The sequence below is a fragment of the Glarea lozoyensis genome (genome assembly GCF_000409485.1).
Source record: "Glarea lozoyensis ATCC 20868 chromosome Unknown GLAREA4, whole genome shotgun sequence".
NCBI classification, from domain to species: domain Eukaryota; kingdom Fungi; phylum Ascomycota; class Leotiomycetes; order Helotiales; family Helotiaceae; genus Glarea; species Glarea lozoyensis.
In genome coordinates this window covers 1,288,382-1,313,393 of record NW_007360999.1, presented here as the reverse complement: position 1 = coordinate 1,313,393, position 25,012 = coordinate 1,288,382, and the positions used below count along the sequence as shown (strand labels likewise).

General features: G+C 47.7%; 7 protein-coding genes across 7 annotated transcripts; 6 read left to right on the top strand and 1 right to left on the bottom strand.

Annotated features, from left to right (window-relative positions):
* Positions 1 to 375: 375 nt before the first annotated feature.
* GLAREA_09787 (MFS general substrate transporter) lies at positions 376 to 2,243 on the top strand (the record flags this gene model as incomplete). The annotated part of the gene is made up of 3 exons (XM_008086383.1): positions 376 to 676; positions 1,091 to 1,571; positions 1,607 to 2,243. 3 exons carry the CDS (start codon positions 376 to 378, stop codon positions 2,241 to 2,243), a joined length of 1,419 nt encoding a protein of 472 aa, XP_008084574.1.
* Positions 2,244 to 4,079: 1,836 nt separating this feature from the next.
* Positions 4,080 to 4,669, top strand: GLAREA_09786 (uncharacterized protein; the record flags this gene model as incomplete). The annotated part of the gene is made up of 2 exons (XM_008086382.1): positions 4,080 to 4,172; positions 4,226 to 4,669. The coding sequence occupies 2 exons, from the start codon at positions 4,080 to 4,082 to the stop codon at positions 4,667 to 4,669; spliced, it is 537 nt and encodes a 178-aa protein (XP_008084573.1).
* A 1,585-nt stretch (positions 4,670 to 6,254) lies between these two features.
* GLAREA_09785 (FAD/NAD(P)-binding protein) lies at positions 6,255 to 8,258 on the top strand (the record flags this gene model as incomplete). Its single annotated transcript, XM_008086381.1, has 4 exons — positions 6,255 to 7,706; positions 7,753 to 7,927; positions 7,977 to 8,093; positions 8,143 to 8,258. The coding sequence occupies 4 exons, from the start codon at positions 6,255 to 6,257 to the stop codon at positions 8,256 to 8,258; spliced, it is 1,860 nt and encodes a 619-aa protein (XP_008084572.1).
* A 417-nt stretch (positions 8,259 to 8,675) lies between these two features.
* Positions 8,676 to 14,491, bottom strand: GLAREA_09784 (Quinoprotein alcohol dehydrogenase-like protein; the record flags this gene model as incomplete). Its single annotated transcript, XM_008086380.1, has 2 exons — positions 8,676 to 14,277; positions 14,334 to 14,491. The coding sequence occupies 2 exons, from the start codon at positions 14,489 to 14,491 to the stop codon at positions 8,676 to 8,678; spliced, it is 5,760 nt and encodes a 1,919-aa protein (XP_008084571.1).
* A 3,610-nt stretch (positions 14,492 to 18,101) lies between these two features.
* GLAREA_09783 (P-loop containing nucleoside triphosphate hydrolase) lies at positions 18,102 to 20,013 on the top strand (the record flags this gene model as incomplete). Its single annotated transcript, XM_008086379.1, has 2 exons — positions 18,102 to 19,587; positions 19,643 to 20,013. The coding sequence occupies 2 exons, from the start codon at positions 18,102 to 18,104 to the stop codon at positions 20,011 to 20,013; spliced, it is 1,857 nt and encodes a 618-aa protein (XP_008084570.1).
* A 1,230-nt stretch (positions 20,014 to 21,243) lies between these two features.
* GLAREA_09782 (S-adenosyl-L-methionine-dependent methyltransferase) lies at positions 21,244 to 22,206 on the top strand (the record flags this gene model as incomplete). Its single annotated transcript, XM_008086378.1, has 2 exons — positions 21,244 to 22,030; positions 22,082 to 22,206. The coding sequence occupies 2 exons, from the start codon at positions 21,244 to 21,246 to the stop codon at positions 22,204 to 22,206; spliced, it is 912 nt and encodes a 303-aa protein (XP_008084569.1).
* An 837-nt stretch (positions 22,207 to 23,043) lies between these two features.
* Positions 23,044 to 24,168, top strand: GLAREA_09781 (uncharacterized protein; the record flags this gene model as incomplete). The annotated part of the gene is made up of 3 exons (XM_008086377.1): positions 23,044 to 23,783; positions 23,847 to 23,942; positions 23,997 to 24,168. 3 exons carry the CDS (start codon positions 23,044 to 23,046, stop codon positions 24,166 to 24,168), a joined length of 1,008 nt encoding a protein of 335 aa, XP_008084568.1.
* Positions 24,169 to 25,012: the final 844 nt, after the last annotated feature.

Here is a 25,012-nt window from a genome sequence, read left to right as displayed (position 1 = left end):
AAAGGGCTTAGCAAAAATAGTCTCGACGAGAGGCGTTCCTCGAGGTCTGACTGTATGTTTTTGTGGGCTCGAGGTAAGGTACTCTACCCAATAGAAACTGCCATATTTAGCCCCGTGGAAATCATCTGGAGGGTTCTCGAGGTCTATACCTCGTCATTTTAATCAAACCTATATAAGAACACAATATTGTGTTAGGTGAGTACTGTGTCAGAGCCAGACCTCACGTGCGCAGTTGCGGTCTGCTCCTGAGCTCCTCTACCGAAGATCCGAACTACCGAACGCCCGAAACGCCATTATAACATGTCGTTCGGCAAGCACTCAGTAACTTAGTAATCCGCCCAGACAATCCACATCTTTTATAGCTCAATAGTAACCATGGACCACCATGGAGATCGAAATGAGAAAACCCCCTCCCACACTCTTTTGACAGAGTCCGGACGACTTGAGGAGCTACATACTGTTCTCGACAATGGCGATGAAACGACATCCTCTTCAGCCAAGCAAAGCACACATATCGGAGACAAAAAATCAGATGTGGAGAAAAGTATCTCCCTTGGAGAATACGTGGACAACTCAGACGTAACCGAGAAGATTGAGAGTAAAAAGGGGGAGGCTCAAAATACCGCAGTGATGCCCAATGAGCAGGAGAAAGATCCCAACCTCGTCGGATGGGAAGGTCTGCTTGCTTCCAGTCTAGATGTGCGATTGAACCCGACTGATCATTCATTATAGGTCCTGACGACCCTCAAAATCCCCAGAATTGACCCAAAAGCAAGAAATACCGAATCACGGTCCTCTACGCCATCTTGACTTTCACCCTCACCTTTTCCAGTAGCATTTTCAGCACCGCAACAGAGGTCACGTCAAAGGAATTCGGTGTATCTACGGAAGTTATGACGTTAGGCACAAGTCTGATCGTGCTCGTCCGTCCACCTTCTAACCGTTTAAACAACCAAGAACGCTCTCGCTAACTTTCATTTCCAGGGATTTGCTGTAGGTCCTATGATATGGGGTCCCCTCCTTTTGTAACTTTCTTTTTCCTCCCTGCGCTTTCTCAATCCTCCAAATGCTTACCTGCTCCTTTCCACAGGCGAATTGTATGGCCGTCGAAAACCGCTCTTCGTCGGATACTTCATCTTTGCAATTTTCCAAATTCCCGTCGCTGTCGCCCGTAACGTCGAAACAATCATGCTCTTTCGATTCCTCCAAGGCGTCTTCGGCGCTTCAACGATGGCTATCATCGGGGGTGCGCTCGCCGACTTCTGGGGCCCCGTGGAGCGAGGACTTGCACTCGGGCTATTCACCGGAGCAGTATTTATTGGGCCAGTAGCAGGTCCAATTGCAGGTGGCTTCATCGTCATGAACAACAACCTAGGGTGGGGATGGACGGCATGGATGACATTCATCCTAGCAATTTCCTTCTGGCTTATTGCACTCTTCATATGCAGCGAAAGCTACGCCCCTGTCATTCTCCAACAAAAAGCGCGCCGGCTCCGCTTCGAGACGAAGAATTGGGCTCTACATGCTCCGGCTGATGAACAGCAGGTGGATCTCCGAAATATCGCCCAGCGGTACCTGCTCCGCCCTGCTGCAATGTTAGCTCAAGAACCTATCTTGCTACTTATTACTCTCTATATGGATTTATTTATGGTGTTGTTTATCTATTTTTTGAAGCCTACCCCGTGGCCTTTCAAGAGCAACGGCATTGGAATCTGGGTGTTGGGGCACTCCCCTTCTTAGGTATCACCGTCGGTGTTATGGCCGGTGTGGCTGTTGTAGTCTACACATCACAAACCCGCTTCAAACGCAAAATGCTCGCTAATGGCGGTAAACCTATTCCCGAGGAGCGTCTTCTGCCAATGATCCTCGGGGCCATTCTCCTCCCCATCGGGCTCTTCTGGTTCGCATGGACAAGCAGTCCATCTGTGCATTGGGCGGCCCAAGTCCTCGCCGGCATCCCGATTGGCTTGGCTGTCGAGCTCGTCCTCCTACAAGGCATGTCCTACATTATCGACGTCTACCTCATGTATGCCAATTCAGCTCTTGCCGGCAACACCTTTGTCCGCAGCTTGTTTGGAGCTGGCTTTCCAATGTTCGCAGCAGCAATGTTTCATAGCTTGGGTGTGGATTGGGCAACAAGTGTGCTGGGGTTTATAAGTATTGCATTCTTACCTTGTCCGCTGTTCTTCTTCTTCTATGGGAAGAAAATAAGGAGTTGGAGTAAATATAGTCCGAAGACGTGAGAAAGGTGGGGACAAGAGGATGTAGCCGGCTAATGGATGGTCGACACGAAGGAGTATAATGAAATGGTGAACAGAGAAGGGGGTATGGTGGCCTTGTGCGAGGCCAAAGCTGTCCTGATTTGTTGCGGAAGCGGAGCTTACCATTTGCCAACAATCATTTGAAGTTGGGCAAATTGCAAAGCCCAAAAGACCAACTTCATAAGCACGCCTACACGAGCGGACCATGTATTCACCAATCAGGAGGGAAGTTTCGGACAGTAAAAATGAATGTGAGTCAGATGAAAGGACTGTATGATAGTTTCAAAAAGCTCCTCCCTCCATTGCATATATAGGTGTATGCTTGTAGCTTGTTGTAAATCACATTGGCTCGGTCTATTTGATCGTCACTAGATGCGTTCAAGTACTAAAAAGTACCTTAAGGCTGTAACATAAACCCGCATGAGGTGTTATACTTGGAACATATACCTGAGATTCTGGTAAAGACTGTACTAGCCTTAGCGCTCTTGAAGTTCTTTGACTGGTATAGGCGGGCCATTCACGGGCAGGGACGGACCGGGCCATGATTCGGGTCTACGGCGTCACTACACCAAAACCTTAGGTATTCCTCGCTTTTTTTGAATGGTTTCAATGAGAAAACTAGTCTTTAAAGAATTCAAATAGAGGTAGTATTTGGAAAAGGTGTTCCTCTATCATTTCGAGGGCTTGAGTCGTGTCGGAAAGCCTACATTACATTTGACAATTTCTAGTTTTAGCTTAATCTGGCCGTGAAAAGGAACCGTATGATAATGAGAAGTAATTAAATTCAGTTTACTTACCATGGTCTAACTACTAGGATGATATTTGGGACATTTCTAAAGCTTATTTGTTGCCTAGCGGATTCCCGCCCTCCTGTTGGTTGTTGGCGCTCCAGGGTTGAGGTTCGGCTGCTTACACGCCGAGCGCAAAGTCATGCACACAACCTTTACTTTCTTTCCGAAGTTTATTCACTTGGACAAGCGCTGGTAGATTTTGAAGCAGATCGTGCTTCCTGCAGCCTTATTAGAGGGTGGTAATGGAGCAGCCTTGGTATCAAGAAGGCCAGACAGCTTCGCCTCCTTACGCAGTTCGAAATTTCAAGAGTCTGTCTACGATAAAGGTTCCACCGTCGCTAATGGACCTTGCAAATGAGCCGTGCCACGATGGTTTTGCCAGCTGGTACAAGAATAATGAAACCCTTATGGGAAGCTGCAAAGCCGGTACGTGTTATTGTCATGTTTTCATAATCCAACAATGTGTTAATTAGAATCAGCCTGCTTCCAACAACCAGCAGGGTAAATCAAATCCTCCCTATCTTCTTTGAATGACCGCGAACGCTAATAGTATTCCGAACTTCTTGACAATGCCATATCTCGACAGTATTGTCAGAGAACACGTAGGCCGGACTCAAGAGGGGTCAATTTCGATGTCGCTGATTGATTCTGTCATGGCCTTTGGATATCAAGCCTACCTCACCTTCTCCCAGCGCCCTATCACTTCAGAGGAACGAAACAGCGCCCTTCAATATGCGAAAATACCACTAAGATCTCGTGGTAGTATTTTACGCTCGCCCAACACTCTCCTAAAATTCCAGATAATCCGAATCCTCGACCCCAAGTATTGCCTAGTACTGACTGCCTAGACAATTTTAGCAATGGTCTGTCTAACCCGTCCGCGAACTCACAGTTTGACTGATTGGCCATTCAGACAACTATCTCGGAGCAAATTGATGAAATAATTCATTGTGAGCTTATAGCAGGTGCTGTCAGCTGTGCTAGGGCAATGAAACTCGATTACTGTAATTTAATGTATGGATCGAGTATGAGCAACGGGGATAGAGATTTTGCGAGGAGGAGTCTTTGGTATCTATACTCAATCGAGGCCCCTCAGTGTCTACGGCATGGAGTTTCCCCTGTAGGAGCCGCTTTTCAATATTTGGTAAGAAGAAATTTTGACAATACGAATAGGTGATTAGCCACAACTGGATTGACCATGCCCCACCTGAATCCGGCACGGAAGTAGACTGGTTCTCCGTCCAATGTCTTTATGCCATTGTCATCAGCTCTGCAGCAGAGATGCTGTATACCCAGCGAGCGCTCAGACAGTCCCTTACGGAGCGGGAGCAGAAGTTGAAGACAGCTTTCGAACTCTTGGAGAGTTGGAGAAAACACCTCCCGACTCCTCTGCAGGAGATTCATAAACAGACCACGCACCTGAACCTCGACGACATCTACGTGCCCGATGCCACTCTATCCATCTTTCGCCAGTACCATGAAGCTGTCTATATGATATACTTCCTTGGGTGGGCAACCGGTCAGACGGTCGGGTCTCGGAAGACTGTCGAAGAAAGTGCGGGGAGTTATGCATCAACTCTGCCCAAGTGGTATTGGCGATCGCAAATCAGATCCTGAACATGGAAGTCATCGATAGGTATGCCAGATATTGCCGATTCGATCCACGATATCTTGACCCCAAAGACTGACAACATGGACCACCCATAGTAAATTTCTCAACCTGATCGCGTCGTCTATCTGCATTATATTCCTGGACGTGGCCACAAGAGGCACCGCCGAGGAGAGCTTTTCATATCTAAGCATAGGTTGTGGTGTTTTCGGTAGGTTAACGGTATTGGATAACGAGGTGCCGTTTGCAGATGTGTTGGAGCTCGCGCGTACGGCGCAACAACTCAAGGGCAAATGAACGTGTGACTATTCTGATATAGAGAACTTGACCACACGAGCTCTTGAAAATCAAGCGGCATCTGGACATCTCATGGGTCTTGCCTCATGTGTAAGGTAGCCAAGGCATATTCTAGCGGGAACCATTGATCCAGATTATGGGTTGGCGATAGTTGACGGGGTTATCAAGATATCAAGGCTTTACTTGACAACGATACGCCAGGGGCTTACCGAATTTGTTAACTTTGAAACAAGAGAGGATCATGGGTCGGAAGCTAGTCAATACCCCAATGGAGGCTTACCAAACTTCATCTAATTTCAATCTGATTCCTGCTATGTCTTGGTCGGAGGACTAGAGGCCTCGTTCGAGTAAAGGCAGCGTGGATGGTAGAGAATGGTACACGTAGCATCATGTTCCTATCTCGCTTTACGAAGGAAGGCCCGAACACTACGCAGTTCCTTGACGAACTCCGAGCTCTTGGATGTGAGGTACTGCCATTTTCTGGGGATGTGATTTGCTTAATGGAAGTTGAAAGCTGCAATAAAGCAAACGACGAGGCCCGTGAAAGGTATCATGCAGATGTCATCCATCATGAGGGTTTTTGTATTCTTAAACATTTTCAAACTGACTTTGACTTTGATAGGATAAACCGTTGTCCAAAATGACCTTTTCAGATCGGGGGCATTGCGTGCGACCTAAAGTTTAGGGCACCTGGAGTCTTCACCAGGTTACGTCTTCGGCTTATTTAGAATTTTTCCTGCTCTTTTCCTCTACATGTGGGATCACAGGCCAGCCAGCTCAGACTTACTACAATTCGGTAAACGCACTTTTGGACGGATTTATAGAAGCCAACTTGCTCTTGGGCTCAGATCAGCGAAGCCAATGACTGATTCTTCCAGTCTTATTAAAACTTAAAAGAGCATTGTGGTAGGTTGATTCAATCTCATAGTATTCAAACTCTTTTTAATTTGGTGTTGCACGTGCGCGGGAGGAATCTTCACCACGACTAATAAAGCTAATGGCTAAAATCTCGGGATGACCTGCATATGTTGAGGATACAAGTAGAACGACATAGCATATCTCTGTGCAATGTTGGATTCATTCGGCTCAATCCTTGTCCAAACGAAGATCCGAGCATTACTGTAACCCCGACAAAGCGACTTTACGGATGTCCGAACTCACTGCAGGTATATAATTTCTGACACAACAATTGAAGTATTGCCAACAAAGACATTGCCTTCTGATGAGTACTTTAGACTGCCTGTCAAGACATCTTCCCTGAATAACTAACCCAATCCTATCCATCCAGGAGCAAGAATGGCTACCAGCAATGGAACAAATAGACAAGCGAGCCAAAAGGTGGACATCTTCATCTGTGGCAGTGGCTCAGCTGGTCTCATTGCTGCAACGTGGCTGGCACGCTACGGAGTACGCTGCAAGATCGTAGATTCTCGTTCTGGTCCGCTGGAATGGGGCACGGCTGACGGTATCCAAACCCGCACGACAGAGATCTTTGAGAGTTTTGGTCTCGAAGATCAGCTACTACGGGAGGGTTTTCATAATCTTGAAGTGGCGTTTTACAATCCAGTGGGCAAAGATGGCGCTATTGAGAGGACGAGGAGCGTCGAAGCATCCAACCAAGGGTTGTCGCATTTGCCTCGTGTTATTTTGAGTCAGGCACGAGTCCATGAGGTGTTATTGGGGGCTATGAAGAGGTTTAATGGTCAGGATGTAGACTATGGGTATAGGGTCCATTCAGTGAAGGTCGATGAAGAGAAAGCAAAAGATCCCCATGGTTACCCCGTCACTATAGTGACAGAAAAAGATGGGAAAGAGGAGAGGTTCGAGGCAAAATTTGCCCTGGGCTGCGATGGCGCACACAGTACAGTTCGAAAATCACTTGGCTTCAAATTGGTTGGGGACGGGTCTGATTCAGTGTGGGGTGTCATGGATTTCATTCCTCGCACCGACTTCCCGGATACCAGGAAGCTCACTGTCATACAATCTAAAGCAGGCAGTATGCTTAACATACCTCGAGAAGGAGGGTTTATGAATCGCTTTTACATGGAACTTCCCCAGGGGACTGTGGCAAAGGAAGTCAAGCTCGAGGATCTCCAAGGAACCACTCGTCGGATCTTCCACCCATATCAGATTGAATTTGCAGAAACAGTTTGGTGGTCAGCCTATACGGTAGGACAGCGAGTCGCAGACCGTTTTACACACTCGGATCGTGTCTTTTTGACAGGCGACGCATGCCACACGCATTCTCCTAAAGCTGGTCAAGGAATGAACGTCAGCTTCCAGGATGGATATAATATTGGATGGAAACTCGCAAGCGTTCTTAAAGGAGAGGCCAAAATAGACATCTTGGAAACCTACACTACCGAGCGGCGAAAGGTTGCTGAGGATTTGATTGAGTGGGATAGAAACTGGGTGAAATCCATGGCCTCGAAGGGGAAAGATCAGGGTGGCGTCCTTGATGCGAATAATAATGTCGACTTTAGCGAGATCTGGGTTAAAGCAAGACCTTTCACGGCTGGTTTGACTATCAAGTATGACGACTCTGTTCTGACTCGGGCGAAAAGCAGTCTTCAGTCACGGGCCAAGGGTCTGAAAGTCGGGATGCGGTTTCCAAGTGCGCCGGTGATACGATTCTGCGATGCTTTCGAAATGCAATTCCTCAAGGCTTTCCCTTCAGATGGACGTTGGAGGATTGTGGTTTTTGCTGGTGATGTTCGTCAGATTGCTGCTTATAAAAGACTAGCTCAGGTAAATAATATTTCCACTTGATGGGCGCCCTATGCTAACCTGCCAGCTCGGCGAATACCTTTTTTCGGAACATGGACCCATCAAGAAATACACAGCTCCTGGCTTAGATATTGATAGTTTCATCGAAGTGCTTGTACTTCTCTCAGGAGAACGGTTGACGACAAAGCAGGAGCAAATACCGAAGCATTTTTGGCCGGAGACTGGCAAGTGGCATGTAAGAGGTAAGACCAATTCGCACAATATATCTGAGCTATCTGACCATATGTTTAGACATGCACAAGATCTACATCGATGACGAAAGCTACCATAGTGGACATGGACACGCATACGAAGTCTACGGAGTAGATCCCAAACATGGTGCAACTGCAATTGTGCGTCCAGACGGCTGTAAGTCTAAGATCGCCTTATAATAGAATTGTTTCCGTATACTGACTAGATCAAGACGTCTCGATGGTTCTGGATATCGAAGATTTTGCAGGTATCAGTGAATTTTTTGCTGGGTTTGCTGTTGAGAGACTACCTGCTGTAACAAACGGAGTAGCAGATCATTAAGGGTACTATAATAGGATTCACCAGATTCAATGAAATTGAAGAGAATGAGTAACATGTATCATCACAATATGTCCGTTGCTCCAAATCTGCTACCAGTCGAATGCAAAATCCAGAGCACTCTGGTATAACAGAACATTCATCTGGTGAAAGGTGATTTCAGTTCAAGACAAAATCACAATCACAAGTCAAACGCATCCATGAATTAGAATGGTATTTCCATTTTCCCAAAATATCTACAAGAAAACTTTCGCTCTAGTATAAAACAAATATAAACACCAACACGAATTCCCCAATGCAATGCAATCTCATCTAATGCAAATCATGTCAAAACATTTAACATCTCAATGTACATAACTCCCCCTCAAATTCCCTCCATTAGAAGAATCTCACAACACTGACGCTCGCAAGCTCGCTCATTTAAACCCTAAACCTCATCCCCGCCCCCAACGCCGCGCTCGCCGCATTCAACGGCTGGTTGTTCGATATCGCCTTCTGCCTATCATACCAGAACAAACTCATCTTGCTCCCCGCACCACAGTACTCTGTGCTATTTCCCGGACACAAGAAATTGCACTGACTATCCGTCAGGTTCTGGGACGTGGTGCCGGTATTCAATTTGTTTCCGCACCAGCACTCACGGCCGTATTCGACGCCCGCGTAGAGGTAGTTGGAGCAGGCGGTCAGACACATGGAGATGGTCATCGAGGTGCCGTTGTTGAGGATTTGGGAGGGGAGGAGACGGCCGCTGGAGGGCTCGGAGGCGCAGGAGTAGTAGGTGAAGTTTGCGTTGCCTTCGGAGACGACGGGGCCGGTTGGGGTGGGTTTGGCGGAGGAGGTGGATGAAGTTGAGGTGGAAGAGGTGGATGAGGAGCTGCTTGTTGAGCGGATGGAGGTTGACAGGCTGGTGCTTGAGAAGGTTGAGCTTGTGGAGGTGCTGGATGGCACGGTGCTAGAGCTGGAAGTCGAGCTCGCGGAAGTGGAAGTGCTCGTCGGTGTAGCACTAGAGCTTGAGCTTGAAGACGAAGCGACTGAGCTCGATGAAGAGCCAGCGGTAGAGCTGCTTGATGGCACAGTGCTAGAACTGGAAGATAAGCTTGAAGATGAGCTGGAGCTTGTCAAAGTGCTTGATGGAGAGGTAACGGAGCTGGACGAGGAGCTCGTGGAACTGCTAGATGGCGACGCAGATGAGCTGCTAGAAGAAGTAGAACTTGGGGCCGAAGATCTTGCAGAAGAACTGCTGCTCAGAGTGCTGCTCACACTTGACGAGGCAGCGCTGGAAGAACTTCCTGTCGAGGAGCTGCTCAAAGACGCGCTCGACGACGAAGAAGGCAAGCTAGTAGACGAGGAGCTCGAGCTGCTAGAAGATCCACCAATAGTTCCGTTCTTGATGTAAACATTCAATCTGTTACCGTTTCCACAGTAAGTGTTCTTGTCACCAGCACAAGTCATCGAGCAGTCGGTATCCTTGGTGAGGAGGGCACCTGTTCCAAAGTTATTACCACACCAACACTCACGACCGTACTCAACGCCAAAGTACATGAAGCTGGAGCAGGAAGCGGCACAAGCGGCGACGGTAAGGGTATCGCTTGGGTAAGAAGCAGAACCAAGAGCTCGGACTCCATTTCCTTCGGTGTAACATCCTGCGTAATTGTAGAGGCCAACGGATGGAACGATTGTTGGTCCGGTCTGGGTTGCGGTCGTGGAAGTGGTCGAGCTTCTGGTTGAGCTTGAGGTCAAAGTGGCTGAAGACGAGGTTGTTGGGATGACCGAAGAGCTTGAAGAGCTGGATGCTGTGCTGACGACGGTGGAGGAGCTCGAGGAGCCGATAACGGAAGAGGAGCTGGAGGTGCTGGCGACTGAGCTAGAAGAACTGCTGGCAACAGAAGAGCTTGAAGATGAGCTTGTTACAGATGCACTAGTCGAGGCAGCGGAAGATGAACTTGAGCTACCTGCGACAGACGAGCTGCTAGAGCTAGATACCAACGACGACGAAGAGGATGACGACGACAAAGTCGAGCTTCTCGATGTCGATGAACTGGCGCTGGGTGTAAGTGCATACAACTGGATTCTGTTACCAGCTCCACAGTATGAGTACTTGTCGCCTGGACAAAGGAAGTTGCAGTCGGCTTGGTTTGCCACCAATTTACTGTCCGGTGACAGAGTGTTACCACAGTAGCACTCTCGCCCATATTCAACACCGAAGTACGTCTTGCCAGTACAGAATGCAGAACAAGCTTCGAGAGTCATGCCATCGTCAGCAAAGGTGGTAGTTGGCTGGAGTGCACGTCCACCGACAGTGATCTCGTTGTAACAACCTTGGAAGGAGTAGCTTCCGACGACTTGTTTGACAGTTGGTCCTGTGGGTGTAGGAGCAGCTGAAGATGAAGATGAAGTTGATGACGAAGAGCTGCTGCTTGAAGTGATGGCGCTGGAGGATGAGCTGATGGTGCTGGAACTTGAAGCGGCTGTGCTGGAACTTGAAGATCCAGTGCTTGAGCTTGAGCTGACGGTGCGGGAAGAAGTACCTGTGCTCGAGCTTGCGGCACTGCTAGAGCTAGAAATGACACTGCTCGAGCTGGAGATAACACTGCTAGAGCTAGAAATGACACTGCTAGAGCTCGAGATGACGCTGCTAGAGCTTGAACCCAAAGTGCTTGACGAAGAAGAGACAACAGTGCTACTTGCAGCGGAGCTGGAAGTAAGAGAAGTTGGTGCGGCACCCTTGATATAAAGGTTCAATCGACTACCAGCTCCACAGTACTCTGTAGCATTATCGTTACAAGGCATGCTACAATCAGTGTTGGCGACCTTGAGAGAGTTGGCGTTGAGAGTAGCGCCACACCAACATTCACCACCATACTCCATACCAGCGTACTGGATATTGGAGTTAAGTGCGGAACATCCAGCAATACAGCTGGCAATGGTCTTCTTGGTAACTTGGATCTGGTTGGTGAGTGCTCTGGCACCGGTTGGTTCGGTGTAACATCCCAAGCTGGTGAAGCCTCCAACACCAGGGTTGATGATTGGAGCTCCTGGAGCAGGTGCAGGAGTGCCTGGAGTTGATGGAGTAGTGGTGTTGCCGTCGAATGTTCGGGAGTCTGCGAACAAGGACATGTAACTTCCGGCATTGTCGATACCGTTTCCACCGCAAATTTGGTTCAGATCACCAGTACAGGCGAAGTCGCAGTTGGCTTCGTCGACCTTGAGAGATGGAATGACGTTACCACCCCAGCATTCTCTGGTATATTGAGTTGCGCAGAATGTGTATCCAGCGGTAGCACAAGCATCCATACATTTGGCATTGGTGTTAGTGTCACTGCCGAACAGTTGCTGCTTAAGTTGACGTCCAGGATTGTTCTCCTTGTAACACCCAGTATAGCGATAGTAACCGAGACCGTTTGGCTGTAGAGGAGCTGCCTGTTCAGACACGGCCCCACAAACGAATTTGATGTCCTGTTTACCAAAGTTGGCATCGTTTACGTTCATTGTCCATTGAGCTGTGCCAATATATGGGTCTACGTTCCATTGAGACTTTGGTACTGAGCAGTAAAGGGTGGCAGTGGCGCTCTCTCCAGGTTTTAGAGAAGTACCCTCGGCAAGATCGACTTGGTTGTTGGCTCCAATGATACCTGCGAGACCGAAAGGTGGCTTGGAAACAGTCAATGAAAGAGATGCTCCGTTGGTGGTAGCGTTGTTTGTGACTCGCAATTTCAATGAACGAGTGTTCTGCTCTGTTACGTTTCCGAACGTAAAGTTGGTACCAGCCTTGTAGGGTACCCATCCAAGTCCATCTGGCGTTTGGAATTCAACAACAGCTGCTGGTGCTGAACCGGCCGTCCCAACAACATCGAAAACTTTGGTTCCACCGTTGGATATCACATTGATGTAAGCACCAAAGTTACCTTCCAAGGTAGTATCAAAGTTGATGATGACGGTAGCGCCCGAATTACCAGGAATTGAGGTAGGAAGTCCAATCAGTGTGAACGGACCAGCCTGGGGACCAGATGCTGTTTGATTGGCAGCGATCCATGGTCCAGTCTCACTGACGAGTGAGTACTGGTACTGAGTGATCGTGAGTGGTGCGTTACCCAAGTTGTTGAACAATATAGTCTGGTTGACTCCACCAGGTTGACTACCAGCAACAACGCCAGGGAATGTCACCGCAAGAGGTCTGACTTGGAGAAGAGCTGACGGACTTTGACCGGTTCCACGCAAACTGACGGGGGTGCTGATACTGTATCCAGCAACGCCATTGGTAGTAGCAATGACCACATCCGAAGACTGAGCACCGACATTCTTAGGGTTGAAAGCAGCTTGGAATGTAAAGGTTGAGCCAGCGGCGACATTGAGACCAGCTGCGGGTACGTTTGAAATGACAAAGTTGGCGTCTCCAGTGAGTGTGACATTGGTGATGGTGACGGCAACGTTGGCTTTGCAAGTGACGGTCTTAGCAGCTGTCTGGTTGTTGAGGTTGGAAGTACCAAACTCGACTGGAGTTGTGCAGTTGAGTGGAAGGTTGACAGGAGAACCAAAGCCATACAAGAATCCTTGATTGGTACCGAGGTAGACGCGGGCATCTCCAAAAACTGGTCGGGAGAACTTGGTGACACCCGGAACGTTGAATTGGTTGATTTGGGTCAATAGACCATTCTGAGGAACAGCGTTGTAAATACGAAGACCGTAATTCTGAACATCACTTGTCCAGAGGAGACCAGTACCCTCCTGGCCATTCAGAGAAGTTACAGTACCGTGACCGGTTCCCAAAATGTATGCGTTGAGAGTTGGGGAGTCGGCGACCTTGGTAAAAGAAGGCACTCCAGCATTGCAAGCGAATTTGAAAACGTGAGTCTCGTGTTGAGTCACAGAGATGTAGACGTAACCACCTTCCAGCGGATACACACCAGCACCTGCGTATACGGAGTTCTCGTGTTCAGCAACTTGAATGACCCTGTCGAGGTTGTTTGCACCATTTCTGTATCCACCTAGATCGTCAAGGTTCAGAAAGTAGGTTTTTCCAATCTTACCCGTTATTACACCAACACGCTTGATATCTCCGCAGGCAAACTGACTAGGAAGCAGTTGGAGAGGAGTAGTCCCCAAATCCTTGTCCATACCGTCCAACTGTTGTTTCTCCCACGGCATGAAAAAATCGACAGTGGTAAGGCTTCCGTCGTCTGCGATAGTCATGTGGACAGCTGCTTCCTCGAGGGCAGAGGGTGGGTTGCGACCGTTGACAGGAATGGTCGCAAGTTGAGATGCGTAACCGTTTCCAGTACCGAAAAAGATAGAGCCTGCATCATCAGAGGTAAGACCACCTCCAGACATCCAGATACCTCCACCGGGAGTTGTGTTTGGCACCGGAGCACCTTCCATAGCGATACGCTCCACATTGGCACCAGTGGTCTTGTCCCATCCCATGATCCATCCAGTGAAGTTCCATTGGACGCAGTGAGACGCAAAACCCGCGTAGATGAAGTTTCCAGTGTGAAGGAGAGCTGGTCTTTGATGGTGGATACCTCCGTTGAAGCTTCGGAGTGCGTTGTTCTTCGCAACGTAACCTTCGAGATTGACTGGGAAGTTTGGACGCTCGGTGAGATCGTTGGTGTTGATAGCATGGAGATAGTATCGTCCAGCTGGTCTGCCCTGAGCGACCCCAACTTGGCTCTGGTCTATATAGGTCTTGGAAGTAAGGTAAAGGGTATCTGTCGCAGGGTCAATCACTCCAGTTGCGGTAATACCGACAAGAGGATTGATATCCGTGCAACCTTCCAGATCAGCTGTCAAGAATGGAAGATGTAAGTTTCGGGTCAAAACGATTGCACCGGTCTTTGCGTCGATTTTGTAAACATTGTTCTGGGTCGTCGCTACATAGACGTATTGCACGCCATCCGCACCGGTATAGACCAAAGGCTGGGAGTAAATCTGTTCTGCGGCACCATTGTATTTCCCTGGCAACGCGGTCTTGAAAATTTGTCCAAACTGTGAGCTTCCTACCACAGATGGATCCATATTATGATTACTAGCATATGTCAGTCGAGTTACACCCGCAGTAGCACAACATCTCGTTCTACTCACGTTTGATATCCGGCACGTGAATTATCTCCTCCCCAGGTAATCGTATCGGTGGCGCCAAGAGCATCGACATGGCCAAAAAAGAGCGTAAGAAAGAGGTTGAAAACGAGTGTGAGGGACACGATGCGAGGCATCTCTGTCCGTGATGGCGCTGAAGCCATTATTATTAGTTGGGTCTAACGAGAGTGATACAACAAAAAGATCACAACTCTGTCAATGGCGACGACGACAACCCAAAAGTCGATACGAAAGATACAAGATCAGACGAGCCCCCTAAATGCTCACGATCTGATCTGTACTTAAGTAAATTGTCGGATTATCGAAAGTCGAGAGTTCGCGACTGCAGACCGAGTTTAGGTGGCGCTACCGCTGGAGCTACGGCACGAGGCGTTGACCGGAGCCGGGTTATTGCAAGACAGTCCCTGACAGCTGGTGTTGACCGTGGAGTAGCGCGACGTCCAGGCGAAATGACTGGGCGCAACTCCAACTATTTAGTCTCCGCCGACATATCTATGTGAAGCTAGAGAAGACATCTACGGAAAAAATTCTAGCGTTCCGATACCCAAGGCCGTGGGAAGACTAACGCGTTCCGTATAATTAAACTATTCACTTACTATTTCGGTGGCTGTTCCCCAATGTCGTTAGTCGACCTTAGTGCTGCCCCTTGGCTGCTGGGCCCCCCTGAATGAGATTGTCGATAAGCCCATGACAGGTGGAAGTCGATCACACCCGACCAATACGAGTCAAAATAGAACTCATAATGGTACTTTTCCATGCAAAGTTAAGAGTTGCTGCAGAAAGAGAATTCGATAATACTACGTGGTGAGGAAGAAACGTGCCGAGGTGATACTGGAGTGACTTGAGTCTCTGCTGCCCCTTCTGCAGCGGGCAGTCGCACAATCTCACGGGTCTGCGGCCTGCAGTTCGTCCCGCTCAAATCTGTACCTTTCAATGCAGGAACTCAGGGATCCGAGTGGCGCCTACTTGTATTCTGCGCTGCTGCAGGTAGGGTATTGCTAATTAGAGTACATGATCGACATCCACAAGGTCTGGAAGCGAGCACTTTAGGCACAAGATTCTGACAGAGTGGGATAAATCGTGTACCAATCCGGATGGACTGCCCGAATATCAATCTAGAAAACGTGTTAGTCATGTATGGCGCTCCGCCTAACACCAAGGAATCGTCCCAAGATGTGAATTATGACTGAGGATGGTGTCCCGCTACCTTGGACCACTAAGTACGGAAAACCCTCGCTGCAGTCGGGGTGCATTTCATCGTTGAAATGTACAAGGCTATACGTATACGTCTTCCAGCGAGTAACAATCTGTAGTCGGACGAAATGCTGTGATGGCTTCCAGTTGGACACTCAGCTGTGACTCGTCGTACTGTTGTGCTTGAAAACAGCAACTACGCGTGTTTTCAGGTCACCACAACACCAGCAAGCTATCTCTTTCTGTAGATTGATGCGAGAAGTTTGTCCACTTCTGCACGTCGAAGATACCTGGTATGAGTCCAGATGATCTTTCACAAGCTCTCAAAACACTGCATGTCGCATATTGCAAATAGTGGTCTCTTCGAATTGGCGCCGACGTTCTCGATCATTTCGTTACAGCAAAGAACCGTCTTTCTCTTTCCCATACATGCGGGAGACAGCATTCCGAGGACTGACGAGGAACCTTCGAACCTAACTCGCCACTGATCACACAGATCACATGTACTGGCAACTCTTTCCCCATTGCCTTCAGAAGTATCATTGGCGGCAAAGGTGTACCTTTTGATAGTCCTTTTGTAGCGCCTTGGATTTCCACTTGTACAAAGTACTGTACATTGATCTGATGGAAACTGTGGAAGCCCTAGCAAACTCCGCATCAGGGTCGCCAGGCCATGCCCGGATTGCCTATCTTAAGCTTTGGTCCCCTGAATCTCGGATCCACCACCCGTCAACAACCTTCTGTGTTTGGTGATCGACCAGAGCAGACCAAGCTCGACCAGGAAGCTTGCACGCAGGCTCGGCAAGCGACGTCTCCATACCAATCTTGCGTGACACGGGGTTGATGGAAAAGCTCTGAACTTCATCATCAACCGTGATCCGTGGTAGCCGGTGCGGAGAAAATCATATTGAGTCTGGAGAACAGGAAATCTTGATATGTGATTGTGCTTCAAGATGCGGAGACGCAAGTGCGGATAGGGGAATTCGACAATTCTCCATGTGCGAAGCTTTGGCGGTGAGAAACGAGCTGAAAGCTGCGATGCGCTGGGCGAAAAGTCCAAGCATCTTGGTTACTTTCGAATTCTTGACTTGTTAAGGCTATCCGCAGACGTCGAAATGGACAGGACTCGATGTCTCACAATGCTGGTGATGGCGCAACGGATGAAAGTTGTGGACGGCGCAAGCGCCACCATACTGTATTCGTGCAACCACCAAATGATGCTGTGATTCACAGCACGGCAGTTAAGAATTTCATGTCAACAGCGTGTGGCGAGAGCAAGAGATATTTTGCTTCCCTTCATTCCGAGAAGCAACCATAAAGCGACCTTGGAGGTTCGAGTGCGGGCAGCTTGTTCAATTGTCTCGTCATGTCAGGAACTGTAGGTAGCAACAACCTACACAACAACAAGCCCCTTCGAGTATTATTGTCTCAGTAAACTCGACAACACGATTGTTTCCTCGGTTCACGACTCACAATGTGAGATGTACCACCGCATCCCGGCAGCATGTGTACGCCCTCAGATCTGGAGTCTCAGCCACCCGATGCTCTTCAACCTCACGCAACACAAAACCGCCATCTACCTCAGCGGCTCGGCCATCATGGCAAAATATATCATAAACCACAAACTATCTTTGGCAATTTCAATAGTGTTAAGCCGGACGTTTCGACAGCACCAAGCCACTGGCGGATTGCCCCTTTTCATGGCTTCGCTAAAGAAGTACATAAACAGGTAAAGTCTCACTGTCAAACAGCGCTCACTTCTTGACCTAATGGTACTCGGCCTCATATCTAGAGTAAGTGTAATGCCACAGACCTGAGGCTTTGCAATGTCGAGCTGAGTACGAGGGTACATACAATCGCACGTCTCCCCCACGCTTCTATTCTCCAAATCCAGTAAGCGCGTGGATTTCAATGGTGGCATCCGCTATCTTTTTTCTAAAAAGCTTAAGAACGCCACAGCTGAGCGCTCTGTGCTGAAAAAACCACATGTTTAGGGTCTAACACATGGAAAATGGGATTGCGTGGTCCAATAGAAAAATTCGGCTGGCGACAAAGTTTTTATGGTGTTGAGTTTATTGATATTTTGGGATTTGTGGCTTGCTGTGGTTGTCTGTTTCTTGCTTAGCACGGTCCGCACCGTCAGAATAACCATGGATGGAGATGGAACTTGACATTCGTCATTCGTGTCTTCGGAGGAAAAGTTTGATGGTTGAAAGCGCTAGGAAGATAATTCTCTGGTTCAATAGTCGCGCCGTGACAAGTTACCGAGTAAATCATCCGTGAGAAAAGGGGTTCCTCGTCACATGTGATAAATACAACAACAAGGCTGTTTTCCAATCTAGGTTTATTTCTCAGCAAAAATATACTAATATCTTCGATTTCCAATGCACATGAAACATCAAAATAACGTTGCAAATGACAATTATGGAATCATGTTCGCACGTGCAGATGTCTTATCGTTATCGGCGATTAGTCATCCGTGTTTTACAGGAGAAAAAATATGCCCGGATGAATCGTCTTTGTTAAGAAATATCAAAGAGCCGATCGAATCTCGCTCTCATGTTCAACATCGCAAACTTAACGCTCAAACGCAGACCGCTTCTGCAGACCATCGTCAACATAGCCATGGACGGAAACAAGAGAAACCCAGCTAGACGGCATCCTTACAGAGGTAAGAAGGCATTCGGAACCAACGCGACACCACGACAAAATGTTGCTTCCTCTGCACAATCACCAGGAATACCTCGAGTTGCGACTCCGCCTCTTACAGCACCTGTGCCTGTTGATACACCAAGATTTGCGGATTTAGCCAAGGGGAATTTGCTTCATCCTGAGCTTGTAAAGACAATTACTGAAGATCTCAAGTTCGACCATATGATGCCAGTTCAAGCCGCGACTCTTCACGATCTCCTCGCGAATCGCATCGATTGCTTAGCACAAGCAAAGACCGGCACAGGAAAGACCATTGCGTTTCTCCTACCCGCCATCCAAACGATGATAAATAAGCGGAGGAGTGCTGGCTCTGGTGTATCTCTCCTCGTCATCTCTCCTACTCGCGAATTGGCTCTGCAAATTGCCAAAGAAGCGAAATCTCTTCTACAACGATTCCCACAATACAAAGTTGGAGTAGCTATAGGTGGAACAAATAAGAATACGGAGGAGAAAGTAATTCTCGGTGGCTGTGACATTCTTATTGCCACCCCAGGACGTTTGTTTGATCATTTGAGTGATGGGCGCATCAAAAATCAATTCAGTGATCTCAATACTCTTGTACTCGATGAGGCTGATAGACTCCTTGATATGGGTTTCATGAATGCTCTCAAAGATATTGTCAAATGCCTTCCTGATAAAGAGGAATCTGGAAGACAGGGAATGCTGTTTTCTGCCACAATTGCTCCTCATGTCGAGAAAGTTGCGCATCTTATTCTTTCCAAAGGCTACAAGTTCATCTCAACAATCCCAGAGGGTGAGGCTCAAACCCACGATAGAGTCCCTCAGCACCTTATCACTGTGCCTACATTCTCAGATGTCACCGCTGGTCTGGTTGGATCTATCAAATCTGAGGTAAAAATTGAAGGGTCAGACAGTTTCAAAGCCATTATTTTCACGCCAACAGCTGCTTTGGCAGATTTTTACGGCGAGGTTCTAGAGAAAATCCCAGGCATGCCTAGTGTTAGCGTTCTGCACTCGCGGGTAAGTCAAAGCAAACGAACAAGCACTACAAATGCTTTCCGCAGCGCAAAGAATGGAATTTTGGTTGCGACTGATGTTGTTGCGAGAGGAATGGATTTCCCAGGTGTCACAAATGTGTTCCAAGTCGGCATACCTTCCGACAAGGAGTCTTACATTCATCGATTAGGACGTACAGGACGTGCTGGCGCTGAGGGCAGGGGAACATTCATTGTGGCGAAGTGCGAGGAGTTTTTCCCTAGACACATCTTGAAGGAGATCACATTCGAGACGACAGAGGCAGATCTGAGCGCTAAAACCGAGGTCGTGCAAATTACGGAGAAGATGGATAACCAGTCGAGGACGTATCAAGCTTGTAAGTTCCTTTATCTCTATATCTACATTACGAGTACTAATCAATTCTACCCCAGGGCTCGGATACTATAAAGGCCACATGAAGCCAATGGGCTTCGACTCTGAGGAACTCGTCAACCAAGCTAACATGTACGCTCGTGGCGGTCTTGGTTCCCCGGATACTCCTACGATCAACAAGACTACCGTCGGTAAGATGGGTCTCAAAGGAACGAAGGGATTGAATGTCGTAGCCGACCCACCAAGAGTCTCAAAGGGTGGGCGTCGTGGTGGCGGCGGTGGCGGTGGTGAAGGCAGAAGTTTAGGTTCTGGCGGACAGGGAAGTCTTTCGAACCAGAGCAGCCGTGGCCGTGGAGGAGCTGGACGTGGTGGTGGACGTGGTGGCGGTGGTGCTGGGCGCGGAGGCGCTCAGAGAGAGGCTCAATGGTAATAAGGTCGCGAGAAGTGATATAATTTCTCGTTGTGTATGATTTATTGGGGTAAAAGCTGTTTTGATAGTGGAAATTGGTTTCAATAGAGATGAGGTAGGCGCTGTATTATAGTGGGCGTGTATGGGTAGTATTCTTGGGTCATAGATGGTGTGTTGATAGAGAGATACCTTTAGCGTCGGTGTTTGAGAGTGGGTTTAGAATGTAGAATGTTGTGTTTTTTGGAGCTGAGTTGACTTTGTGCTGTGATATACAGGCTTATGGTATGAGCCAGCTGATGGCATGTATATTTAGCAGCCTCTGGCTCTTTTCCAATTTTAAGAGTTGTTCAATTTATGATAAGTAAAGCGCAAGATTGGTTGGAAGGACTACTCAGCATGCACAGTGATTTTCTTGCTCGGTAGGTGTCAATTCCTCTTAACATTAATATATCGGGTCGGAAGGCTCGATAGCAACTTCGACGACATGTAGCATTACGAATTAACTTAATACCTACTGATAGTTGATTTCAAGTTGCTTGTCTCGGGGAGATGAAAATTGACATTTTTACTTGGGTGGTTGGGTGTGGTGAAGTGTCGATGTAATTCTATTCAAAGGATCCAAATCATTCAATTCTACAGTCTCGTATGAATTTCTTACGCAAATCCCATTCTCCACGCGATTCAGCTTTTACTGACTTCTCCTTGCCTATTCAAGTACGTCAGCAGCTATAAGTGACTCCCACAATCATCCAATTCTGTATTTTGCACTCACCAAATCACAACATCGCAACAATGACAACATTCCAGACCGATGAACATAATCCAACCAACGACTTATACAGAACTCGCGATTCCATCAATCATTTCCAATCTATTCAAGAAAAAAAGTCTCCGAGCCTTGAGCTCGCTCGGAGACTTTAAGATGATCGGGCTGACTGCGTCGAATGCAGGTCTTTTTCAACCGCTACCTATCATAAATCGTAGAAAGGGTAAGCGAATGTTGTTTTCCAACAACAACAACATATTCTATAGACAATCGGGTAGGATTCGATGATATCCGACCAGTCTTGGGAGGGAGTGCATTACCTTAGCCATGTTCATGCAATTAGTGCTCTACATTTGTGTTGGAATTTTCTAGTTATAAAGCGAGAAATTCCCCATATCAAAACTCAATTGTAGAGCATCACTCACTCACTCTCATCATCGACTTAAAATCTCATCTCAAATCATTTCTTCAAATAACCTTCAATCATGACTTCCACCTCCGGTCTCAACGACGACAACATCATCTTCGCCGCCGGCGAAAAAGAAGTCGATCGTCTCCAACTACAACACGAAATCATGAAAGACGCCATGAAAGATCTAATCAAAGCCCCCCTCAACCTCTCCAAACCCGGCCTCCAAATCTTAGATCAAGCTACCGCAGACGGTCCATTACTTCCCAACACTCCTCAAAACTCAGCCCATACTAACATACCCTCAGGAATCTGGCTCAAAGACGTCGCCGCTGTCTCCCCCGCCCAACACGAATACACCGGCACGGACATCGAACCTTACTACCCTGTCCCGCCCCCGGCGCACATGACATTCTTCGATCAAAGCATGACCAAGCCCTGGCCGGCGCACATGAATGCCACATTCGACCTCGTGCACTCCCGTCTCGCGCTCCCCGGCGCGGGCATCACGCCCATCAAGACCGTCGTCACGCAGCTGATCGATCTCGTCAAACCCGGGGGCTGGATCCAGCAGACCGAGATGGTATACAGTAAGTGGCCGGACAACGGACCGGCGATGGACGGGATGTGGCGGGTCGCGGTGGACTGGATTGGGTTCGCGGTAGGCGGCCAGAGTTTGAATTTCAAAGATGATTTGGAGGCGTGGTACAAGGAAGCGGGAGTGGTAGATGTGCAAACGGAGGTGTATACCGTGGGGATTGGGAAGAAAGCTGGGAGTGAGAGGATGAGGGGGATCAGTACGAGGAGTATGCATACGACGGTTAGCGGGTTGTGTATGGGTGCCAAGGCGGGGAAGAGTGCTGGTGAGTTTAGTATGGAGATAGGTGAGGAGTGTGATGTTAATTGTGGTGTAGATCCAAATGCTGTGAAGCTTTCCTTTGAGGAGCTGGATACGTTGCCGGAGAGGGTTTTGAAGGAGCTTAATGAGGTGGGTGGGTATTGGCAGTTTTTCACTATTTGGGGTCGTAAGGAGGATTGAGCTGGGGGTGTAAGCGGGCTTGGAATGGTTGTTGAAAGAGTTCCTAAGTCCGGATCTCTGATCAATCACCCTCATTTACTAGAACGCTATTAGTCAGAAACTTACTCACCTCTCCATTGAAACAAGAGAGATAGTGAAAATTTGAAGTTCTTGAAACCCTTGATAGTTATCTGGATAACTTTCCTTTACGCTAAATAAAAGAAAGTTCATTAGAATGAGAAGGTAACTGACATGAACCAAACATCCGATTCGTGCTAGAAATCTATACTGTCTCAAACCGTCATTTCCACATGTATACAACAGCCTGCCTGAAGTCATATTGCTGAATAGCACGCCGTACCAGTAAAAGCTGGATGCTGGTGGATGCCTCTATCGCATACATCTGGTAAGCGAAAGTCGTAGAAGCCGCACCAGTTGGACATCACACAATTCCAACTGGCAATATGCAGCTATGGGGACGTGCATTGTAGCATTTAAGGTTGGGAGAACTTGAATGGTGGACCTGTTTTTGATGGCAGCATAATATGCAAAGAAAACGTGGTATAGCATGTCGATGGCACTTCGATATGCGTATCCCTACCCGAATCCAACTCAGCGGCCCAGTGTTTGATCCTCTCGCGCCGCATTTGTCTGCCGGCTTTATGGCATCGGAGAGATAAAGCTTTTCAAGTTGCGTTCCCGCTCAGAAATCTGCTGTCAGTTCTTGGTATCGAAGTGTTGAGCAGCCAGCTCTTTTGGACCTCTCACCATATTTCTCGCGATTCTCATCTTTGCGTTAAGAGCAATTTGCTTTCTCAGTTCAGAAAAGAAGCTGTACCATTGTCCAGCGGCGACATAATGGCGTTAATTTCAGCAAAAGAGACGATGTCTGACTTACACCAACCTGCAGCTGGAATACCACCCGAAGGAGTAGAGCAAGACTTCATCGACCCATATTCCCGAGCACCAATGGTAGTCGGATTTTGTATCGCTCTCATCATCTTGACAGTCCCCAGTGTCGCTACAAGAATGTACGTCAGAATTCGAATAACGAAAAACGTCGGACTAGACGACTGGGTCGCTCTTTTAGGCGCTATTCTCGTTGTCACTTTCACCGGATACTCGATCTGGATCTTTTCACTTCCCGGCAATGGACCACATTCATGGAATATACCTCTCAGTGTGTACACAGCCCCGGAATCGAAATATTTCTTGAGGATGCTGTTCACTCAAATCTTGTATCCCATCTCGTCGTACGTCGTTAAGTTGTCGTTGCTGTTGTTCTATGGACGAACCTTTGTTACTGGAGCAGGAAATCAAATGGCGAAAGGATTCATATACTATGGTGTCGCAGTACTGACAATCGTCTATGGCGTCTTTATTATCTTGTCGCTTGCATTTTGTGCGCCAGACCCCAACTTGACTGATGAAAATGGAGCGTGCTGGAAGAAGGGTGGTCCTGTCTCGTGGCTGCTTTCGGCAACTAATATCATCAGTGACCTATACATATTAGCCATTCCTGTTGTCATTGTTTATGGGTTGAATATGAGTGTCCAAAAGAAATTGGGTGCAATAGCAATTTTGATGATGGGTTTGATGTAAGCTGTTCCTGCCTATACTCTTGTTGCTTATCAGATCTAGAAACTTATTACTCTCAACAGCGCTACTGTTGTGAGCATATTGAGTCTGAAGTATCGTCAGAGGATTGCTACGCAAAATGACATATCCTGGGATATGGTTCCATCAGCAATTTGCTCGTAAGATCTCCTTTCACTTTCGCCTCGCAGAATATTCCGACTGACCACGATTAGGCTCGTCGAGGTCAACCTCGGCGTCATTTGCTGCTGTCTGCCGGCTTTGGCAATATTTTTCAAAAGCACGAAATCTGCAGTGTCGAGGAAAGGAAGCAATTTTGCCAACATCCGTGCTCACAAGCAGATCCCAGAAGTACCCGAGTCACTGACTGGTGTGAGAGTTACTTAGAGTATCGGTCAAACACTGATAATGTGGAACGACTTATCTGATTTGGGAGTCGAAGGAAGCCATTTAGAGCTTAGGAACCTGACGCAGATTATACCATATAGGAATGATGCAATTGAGTCCTGAGGTGTATTTTATAGTTTGAAGTGAAAAGTCTCAGCATTGAACAAAGATGTAGACAGCCGCCGCCTCCGGCGACGTGCTGACCCCTGAGGTGTTGCAAGTCGGATTTGTTTAAAACAGTATGGAAAAAAATAGTTGTTGTTCCGCTCTATGAGATATATGTGCTTTAAAACGACTGCGAACACAGAAGTAAAGTTCCAAGTCCTCACGATCTATATGGATACGAATTAGTTAATAATGTCACAATGTGATTTTCGCGTTCTACTCCGTAGGACTTCCTTCCGATACGACCAATCTTCTACAAGTAACCCCACTTTTCATGCGTCTTCCACGTTTCGTCAGCTGATTTGCATCACGTATCATATTACGTATGATTTAAAGAGGTTTATCTGCTTTATTGTTAGGAAAGTACTTATGTAGGGATTTTCGGCAAAACTACTACTAAGTTTTGGTCAATAGTACAATTGACACAATCTTTCAGTCACATGACTTTCACATGAGTTTCACATGACTTCTTGCTGTTCTACGTTTGCAAAGCTTGTTGAATCAGTTACACGTTCCAAACAACGTCCACACGTGGCAGTCTGTGGAAGCAACTGTTTAGCAACACGAGGTCCCTTCCCTATGATAAGTTCTACGGATTTACCTTGTTCATCAAACATGCTCCTAATATTTTCTTTTTCCTTTAGCGTGCGAATGTATCCAAATGCGGCTGAGCGGCTGA